The sequence below is a fragment of the Wyeomyia smithii genome, chromosome 1, assembly GCF_029784165.1.
Source record: "Wyeomyia smithii strain HCP4-BCI-WySm-NY-G18 chromosome 1, ASM2978416v1, whole genome shotgun sequence".
NCBI classification, from domain to species: Eukaryota; Metazoa; Arthropoda; class Insecta; order Diptera; family Culicidae; genus Wyeomyia; species Wyeomyia smithii.
In genome coordinates, this window is record NC_073694.1 from 41951126 (window position 1) to 41960105 (window position 8980).

Here is an 8980-nt window from a genome sequence, read left to right on the forward strand (position 1 = left end):
CAAGAAGGTGCGGAGTATGGGGACGCCCTCATACTCAAGGTCCAACTAATCAGAAGTCTTGAAAAAAGTGAGAGGTGAAACCCAGCTCAAGGATGTGGGAGCGGATGTGCAGAGCATCCGCGGAACTCGCACTTGTGAGATTATACTTGAGCTCCGGAAGGACGCCGCACAGTGGGACGAAATCATAAATAGTAGAACATTGATGTTTGTGACGAAACGCATGGTTATAGCGTTTCGATGTCTTCTAGAACGTTTCTCAGCTTTATGAGTACCGTAAACTGGGGTGACTTAGATCACCGGGGTGACTTTGATCACTGTACCTCTTTTCTGAAAATGTGGTAAAAAAGCGCTCGTAGTGCTTGGGATTTGTCGTAATCTTCACTGATTGTGTGGATATATATCTGCACTGCTACTATTCATGAATTTCCTGCTATTTGAACAGTGTTTTTCGTGCTAAAATATTAATTGAAAATAAAGTGTATTTTTGGTGATTTTTATTGCATACAAACAATCGGTTAAAGCAGATTCAAAATAACGAGTTGCAATACGTAAAGTTTTTTTTATTTTGTTCCCAGATTAGTTCTTAAGATGAACAAATATTATAACAATGCATTTCACTGTTATTTTGCAAATTTTTTTCTCGAAGGCACGGTTGAGTCCCAATAATCTCCACAGCGTATAACATATTTCCTTTTAACAAAAACCCAAAACGTGAAGTAACATTCAAATTTGGACAATTGCATAAGTCATATTTCACGTGGACTGGTTTTTGAAGGTTTTGGACAACCTTCCCTCTCAGTGGATAATCATTCATATTTATTCAAAAAAATTGTATGAATCTTGGACATTCGCCAACGTAAACTGTTCACGTAGAATGTGAATGGCCCCCAAATTGCTTTCCATATTTATGAACTCGTTTATGTCGTTTTAGGCTTTTTTATTTAGTGAAAGTAGCAAAGCGTTATTCCAAATTCATCAAATTAATGAAGTGATCAAAGTCACCCCGGAATGATTATTGGTGTAAATTTTTTAGAGCATATTTAAAAACAGCAAAATTGTTACTAAACTTTTGAAGTAGTGACTGAATCTTTCTCAATGCATGCCAGTACTTATTTTAAAAATATCAAACGATATTGTTTTCAATATATTCTGAAAATATTTAAGATACAATCAAAAACGTGATCAAAGTCACCCCAGTTTACGGTACTTTATTTTGACGATAAATTTTTTTAATCAAAATAAAAAAAATAACTTTTTTATTTCTTGATGAACTTGGTAACTTGCTTCCGACACATTGTAGAACTAGCTATTACGACCAAGTTTGTAGAGCATTGGAAAATTCTATCTCTGAACCTGACAAATTTATAAGGTATTAAAGTAAAGCACCCCCTTAAAATGTGTTTATGCGTGATAACGCTCTTATCTTAATTTTGCCATTGTTCAAGTGTTCTACAAACTTCAAACTAAGATTAATTGTCACATTTTTTTAGAAGAAAGTGTATCGTTATCTCTGAATTTGGAGGAGTTATGTCTGTTTTAGCACTTTTATGGCCCAATTTTTGAGAGAACATATCTTGTGGAAAGGCAGATGTTGGCAGCTACTTTCAGTTTCATTTTATTTGGATACTTATTCTTTCCCGGCCGGCCGTGTATATATATCGTGCTGGAATCGAAGGGCATTGATAGTAATATTTTGGAAATTAAGTAAGCCATCATTTAAGGGGGTGCTTTACTTTGATACCTTATAAATTTGTCAGGTTCAGAGATAGAATTTTCCAATGCTCTACAAACTTGGTCGTAATAGCTAGTTCTACAGTGTGTCGGAATCAAGTTACCAAGTTCATCAAAAAATAAAAAAGTTATTTGTTTTATTTTGGTGTACAACCCCCTAAATGAAAAAAAATTATCGTGAAAATAAAGTACTCATAAAGCTGAGAAACTTTCTAGAAGACATCGAAACGCTAAAACCAAGCGTTTCGTCACAAACATCAATGTCCTACTATTTTTGATTTCGTCCCACTGTGCGCCGAGAACAAGGGAGATATTTACAAGACAGTACTCGAGAAGATCCTGTGGAAGATGTGCAAGTTTGAGCACTCTTCTCAGAGGTGACTCTCCAGCTTAGAAACCTGGAAGAAATCACTAAGAGGTGCGACGTTGCAGTCCCGAAGACCACAGAGTCAATCCGTTTCCGGAAGGGCCCAGCGGGATCCAGGTGACCACTTTCCAACTACCGTCAGCAGACGTCAACCTGGTACTAAAGGAAGGAAAATTGAAGGTCGGTTGGTCAGTATGCCCCCAGCAACTGGACGTTGGCTTAAGGTGCTTTGAGGAAGGACAAATTCTGTGCCTACAAGGGACCCGATAGTAACCAATTATGTAGACCAAAAGGTTAAGGATTACGGAGAGTCCCACAAGTGCCTGGTATGCTCCGGAAAGCGGGACGTCAAACACCTCATGGGTGGTTTCAGGTACCACCTTGGAAAGCCGGCTGCAAATCCACGGACATAAGGGTGGCGCAATTGTACCTGAACTATTGCTACGCGGCTCAGCAGCTGCTATACCAAGCAGTCTCTGAGTCGTCGGACATCACCATTGTATCGGACTTCTAATGCATCCCTCCCGAAAACGTTAACTGGGTTGCAGATAAGCCCAAAAAGGCAGCCATATGGACGACGTGTAGGCTCTTGGTTCGTGCGGTTGTGTCAACCTCAAGAGAAGTTGTTATATTCCGCCACGTTGGTCTACCGAAAAATTCACTTAGATGGTCGACCTGTTATCTGTGGAGCTAACGGGCCTAACGCCGTTGATGGTGGCGGGTCAAGGCTTGGGTTGTTGAGTGGAGAAGTCACTCTACGAACCAGAGGAGTAAGATCTTGTTGGAAGTTTTGGTAAAGCACAACCTAGATCTGGCGTACATTCAGCAGAAATGGTGCGGAGTCGACCATCGACCCAATGTTCTCCAGCCTAGGACTGATCACGAATGTGGAAGACATCACATTTCGATGCCGAAGTGTTCAAAGATGCAATGAGGAGAGAGCGCACGAGAGACGCTACCATGTCGAGGATTCGCCTACCTAGAAATGAGAAGTCACCGGTTTATTGGTGAACTGACCTGATAGCGGACCTTAGCAGTGCGTGCCTCCGTGCAAGACGGAGGATGCATGAGCATGAGCGAACAGACAAACAGAGAATAGAGTGCTGCGTAGCATTCCGATCTGCACGATCGACGCTAAAGAGTGCGATAAAGGCAAGCTAGAGGGCCTGTTTCGATAGACTTTACGCGAGTGCCAATACCAACCAGTGAGGTAACGCCAACAGGATCAACAGGAGCGATCGCCAGCGATGCTGGAGCATATCATCGAGGAAATCCGTTTTAAGTTTCACGTCCGCATTCCAGTATCTAAGACATAGACCAGAGATGATCGGCGAATCTGCCGAACATTCAATCCGTGAGCGACGACAGCTGTGTCAACGTTGAGCAGGAGGTAAGTGCTGCGAGCGTGGAACAAATCGTGATTGTCAACTCCACAAAAAAGAGTAAGGCACCGGAGCCGGATAGAATAACTAACCTGGCAATCAGTTTGGCAATCAAGAGCGACTTCTAGGCTGTTCCTGGCAGTCATGCAGAGGTGCCTGGATGACTGTCTTTTCCGGAATAGGTGAAAGCAAAGATAACTAGAACAAGATACCTAACTTCCAGATTTTTCATACATTTTTAACACGACCGGTTTCCGGCGGTTAGTGCTGCCATCTGATGACCTCAATTCTCATAAACGGGTCACTATGAGCAGAACCCATTTATCCTGCATAGTCCGTCATCGATCGTTGAGCTGATCAAGATTGTATATGAAAAAGCAGTTTGATCAGCTCGACGCTTAAAGATAACATGCAGATTAATGATATTGTCATTTTTTGCACCTAATGATATCGTCATATTTTTTGCACTTCAAAGTGCGAAAGAAAAGTGTAAAATTGTCTGCTAGAGTGGGGGTATATAATGAGGGGTTATATTTATTTTCAGATCCCATTCTATCAAAACTTATAGTTTGATATATCGCAATCTAGGTTTCAGAACCATTGTGCATTTGGTCAGGTTTATCGGGGCACCCGATTTTAGCTTTATTAACCTCGGCAAGAGTGGAAAACTTGGCTGTAGAGCGTGCTCATAGCGGTTATCAGGAAGTTCGGATGCTACGCTTAATTTTAAATGGTGCGCCGATAATTCTTGATTCTTCCGGAAAGTTTCATGTTTGAGAACTAAACATTGGTACACATTATTATCATTTTTCGGATGGTAGGTGCGTACAGTCGTCCACATGAATACTGAAAAAATCTTTCAGCAGCCATGTTTTGGCCTTGTCGTCAGTTGATTTTGACGTTAAGTATACATCATATTAACAGTGTATAAATTAGTTCGACTCTTGCTCACGCGTAGCGACAATCATGTCCGATAAATTCTGCAAGTGTCAGGTATCTTGTTCTAGTCATCTTTGGTGAAAGCGAAAGAGATTGGTCTTATTGCCGAGGCTGGGACACCGCCAGGGGATCCATACTGCAGGAAAGGTGCTTGAGAGGATTATCCTCAACACTCTAGCATAAGAGAAAGGGCATCCGGTATCGCGCAATCGTCACGCTCGACGTGAAGAATGCGTTCAATAACACCAGCTGAGACTCCATAACACTTGCGCTCTGGAGCATCCCTGTACCGTTGCACAAGTTTTTGGAAAACTGTTTCCAGAGTCGAGTATTAGTCTACAACACGGATGAGGGTCAAAAGTGCTTCCCAATCACTGCAGAAGTATAGCAAGATTCCATCCTGGCCCCGGTTTTGTGGAATGTTATGAACGACGGAGTATTGAAGTTAAAGTTTGCTGTAGAGGTTGTAGTCGTCGGCTTTGCGGGCGACTTAACGCTGGAGGTCTATGGTGAGTCGATCGGAAAGGAGGAGCTGATGGCTGCGCACTGCAACATCGGGAACTTCTCTTCACCGTGAGTTCGTCCACACTTAAGTATGGTGTGCTAGTGTGGTATTAAGCTAACTATTAGTACCTAAAATAGTTATGGTGTTAAACTGGAAAGTACCTACAGTCTCATGTGCCTGAGGGTTGCGAGCGCGTATCGTACACTGTCTTGTCTAGCATGACGCCTACCAACATCGCAATTAAGGAAGATGTAGAGTGCTTCGATCAACGTGACACAAGGGATATAAGAGGAACCAAGAGGTCATTCTCGAAGATCAGATGGCAGCGGGAATGGTCCAATTTCGCGAAGGCTACCCCCTGGACGCACCAGCCTATTCCGGAGATATCCCGATGGGTCGGGAGCCTGATGCAGGTCCAATCAAACCACGGCTGCTTCATGCAGTATCTATACAGGTTCGGGTACACGAGGTTCTTCATCTGTCCCGAGTGCGTGAATGGGAAGGAGACCACTGAGCATGTCTTTTTCGTATACCCTCGCTTTGTGCACGCGAGAAGCGACATGATGATAATGAGCGGGCCAGACAACTAAGTTCGGAGTATAGTTAAGGACCCGGACACCTGTAGTGAGGTTTGTGCGACGTCACTCAGATAGTTCTTGAGCTACAACGTAAGTGGTAGGTCAACCACCAATACGCCATTGGTAGCTAACTGTCTTCAGGTGATAAGCTATGAGGTCTAAGGGTAAAGAGAATGCATGAAGCACAAAAAGACACTTCCAAACGTAATAGTTAAGGGAAGATAAGGGCTGAAGACTAGAAGTGTTTCAGTGGGTTCGGTCAAATTCAACCCCACCTACTGAGCTATTTTCTCGGGTGTCTGTCAGTAGATTTCCCCGCTACCTTGCAAAAAAGGGGTCGTAATCTCCGTTTCAACTAGGCTTGACAATTTTCAATAGATCAATCGTGCCTATAATCAAATTACAAACGCGATGTATCGTTTGTAGCGAAACTTTCTGAAGAACGTCAACGTTTTTTCTAGCAATTGCAATAGCAATTATCATTAAAGTTTTATCACTGCATCGTAAGAGGTAAAATTACAACTTAAGTTGTCTTTAACCGTTGACTCATCAGTCAACGGAAAGAGAAAAATTTAATCTGATATCAATAGCGCTCCCGGTTGCTGTGCTAAACGTGGATGGTACAAACCGAGTTGAAAGCATCCCTGAGGATAGCCGATAACGGACAGCAGTAAGCTCCAGGTGTTACTGCGACATCGACTGAAAAAATGGAGCACAAACCAACAGTGACAGTGGGATACAGTGCTAAAGAAGGGTGCGGAAAGATTGATGGGATTTATTCACTGCTTCGTCTGGGATGCCTGGATCCAGACACGTTGCGTTGCTTCAAGCTAGGCTTCGGCAATTAAAAGATTAAGGAAATTGGGAAGCTGTGTGAATACTGATGGTGGTTTATTTAGCATAAAAATTCGTTTTAAATTTCCAATATGTGACTCTTTTGGATGACTTATCATGATACTATTCGTGCTACTCAAGCAAGACTTCTAAACTGGTTCTCCTCTTTTCAGCACCGTCGGGAAACCGTGTGACCATTTGGCTTCCGGTAGTTTGTACAAAACCGAGTGTCGACAGCTGTATCACTACCGAACTCTGCTGTCAGTCGATACGAAGACGCAAAATGTGACCAAGGAGCTATTTAGGCTACCATCCTGCTGCAAGTGCGTAAGAATCTCCAACGGATCGCTGATACGACAACGACGAAAGGCGGATGGATTGTAAATGCTGTACACTACTGTACACAGAATCATTTAGGCTGTTGCTTTTTAAAACCATATTTCCAACCAACTGGTCGAAGATTTAAAATCTGTTCCGCTTGTGAAGGGTATTTGCGCTGTAAAGAGAACATAGAAGGTGAATACCAAGATAGGGTGTTTTAAAAGTAACATTCATTTACTCAGAGTGTGATCGATTGATTATAAAGCTAATTTAGTTGCGAAAAGCCTTCGTATGTATAATTCTACTAAAACAGCAAATTATATAAGCATAGATTTTCACAGCAGAAAGCAATTGGAAAAATTCAATAAACATGTTGTTATAAGGTTGTGCTTTGCTTTATTGCATCTGTCTTATCAGTAAACATTGTATTTATGTTTACATGTGAATAAAATGTAGGACTACTTCCTTTTTATATTAAATAGTGTAAGGTACCAAAGCCAACCTACACCTAATGAAAACAGTTTTCAAGAAATTCACCTCCCCTCCGTAGGAATTTGACTTACATACAGAAACCCACGCCAGTATGTCATCAGTTTGATTTAATGGCACCAGGAGAGCAATGCAGTTCTCTCCCGAAACTCGTTAAAATTTCACAGCGAAGCAATCGGCAGAATAGAAGCACTAAACGGCGTTCGTGGCTTGCAAGCTGCTTCTGCCGACAACTTCCCAGCACGTAAACCTTAGTTTAGTGGGATAGTGACTCACGTTCGTCGTTCAGTTTTCTAACAAATTTGCAACGCTCTCGAAAGTACCCCCGGAGTGACGTTTAACGTACAACCTTTAGGTACTGCACAGACCGACTCACGTGCCATCCCACCTTGCCAGAACACGAGAAAGAAGCTTGGCACGAGCAGGGAAATAAAAGGATTTACATGAATTAAATAGTAAAACTAGAGCAGACTGGCACTGCACAGTGCACTGAAGCCATTGCCACGAATTACTTCTCAATTTGTGCAAACTTGACACAGTACGCGAGGAAATAAATTTATAATTTATTTATTTCTCGGAACAAACAAGCCGGACTGAATGAATAGCTAAAACTCCGTGAAGCTGCACAACTTATCTTGTTTCCGAAAGTCTGAATTTCGTTCTTGGAGATTACATAGAATTACATAATGGAATGTGAATCCTTCTCCTTCTTCAAGAAAAATTGAATTTTAATTTTGTTCCCTCCACGCGCAACAGCTGTTCCGAAAGTTTACAGCGTTTTCGCGTTCATCTCATTATCTGTGATTGATAGCAGACGCCGAATTGATGGAATTCTGCTGTAACGATGATTCGCTTATAAAACTCCGGCTTATAAACGTGCGGTCCTTTTTTTCGCTAAAAATAGCTTGTGGGTGGGGAGCGTTACTTTGGCAATTATGATATGAACAAAAGAAAGACGTCATTATTTGCAACGTTGTGAATCTCGCTCAACTTGTCGCGAGCTACGAAGACAGACTGAACTATAACCGATGCCACCGACGAGGATAGTGTAGAAAACCGCGGTAAATGTGATGCTGTCAGTTTTGAACATAATCATTTGCGCATGTCGGAAAATTTGAATTGCCAAAACGGGATGACATGAGGTTTGAAGAGTGAGAGAGTGTCACGAAACTGGTGTGAAATAATCATTATCGAGACAAACCGCGCTTATCATTATGAGACTTATGTCAAATTCGGTTTTTACGGTTTGAATAGCTAAACCAGGACTACACCTTGGTCCGGTAGCTATTTGTATTTCACTTTCCAGACTACACCAAAGCAACATTTTTTCTGTCCCGGACAGCACCCGAAAGAAGCAGGGTGTACTTTGGAAGAAACCAACACATTGATACGAATGAGTCAAAAATGGTTTGTTTATTTTCTCGTTTCACTATCAAAGTGTCAGGTAATTTTTTTTTCAAGCTGCTCAAAACTTTTCGAATCATTTTTATGCGAATGTGCTTTTTATGTTTAACGTCAACTGTAAAATTACACAACCCCTCGCGTTGAAGAATTTATCACGGCTGGCATCGATGATTATACATATAAAGAGGTACGTTGGCTTTGCGTTGAGGTTCCCTGCGTCTCAGAAAAATTGTGGATGAACTCGTAATTGTGCTCGCAGTTTTTCTCTGTTAGAGATCATCTTGCTACGAAGTTAGTCGATCTATTTCATAATGTTGTGTTCAATCGCCGCTAATTTCGCTGTCAGGTATACAGGAGATAGTCAAAATAAGTAGGATTGGCCAAATTTGATGAAATTTGAAATGCTATAGCTTTGCCAAATGTTATTCGA

General features: G+C 41.8%; 1 protein-coding gene across 4 annotated transcripts in view; it reads left to right on the forward strand.

Moving 5' to 3' along the window:
• LOC129717891 (uncharacterized) overlaps positions 1 to 7043 on the forward strand; it is a 76806-nt gene extending 69763 nt beyond the window's left edge. For all 4 annotated transcript variants that reach the window (XM_055668156.1, XM_055668153.1, XM_055668154.1 and 1 more), the window contains exon 5: positions 6510 to 7043. In XM_055668156.1, the coding sequence (XP_055524131.1) occupies positions 6510 to 6720 (211 nt within the window). In that variant the 3' untranslated portion in view covers positions 6721 to 7043. The remainder of the gene's footprint in view (positions 1 to 6509) is intronic.
• Positions 7044 to 8980: the final 1937 nt, after the last annotated feature.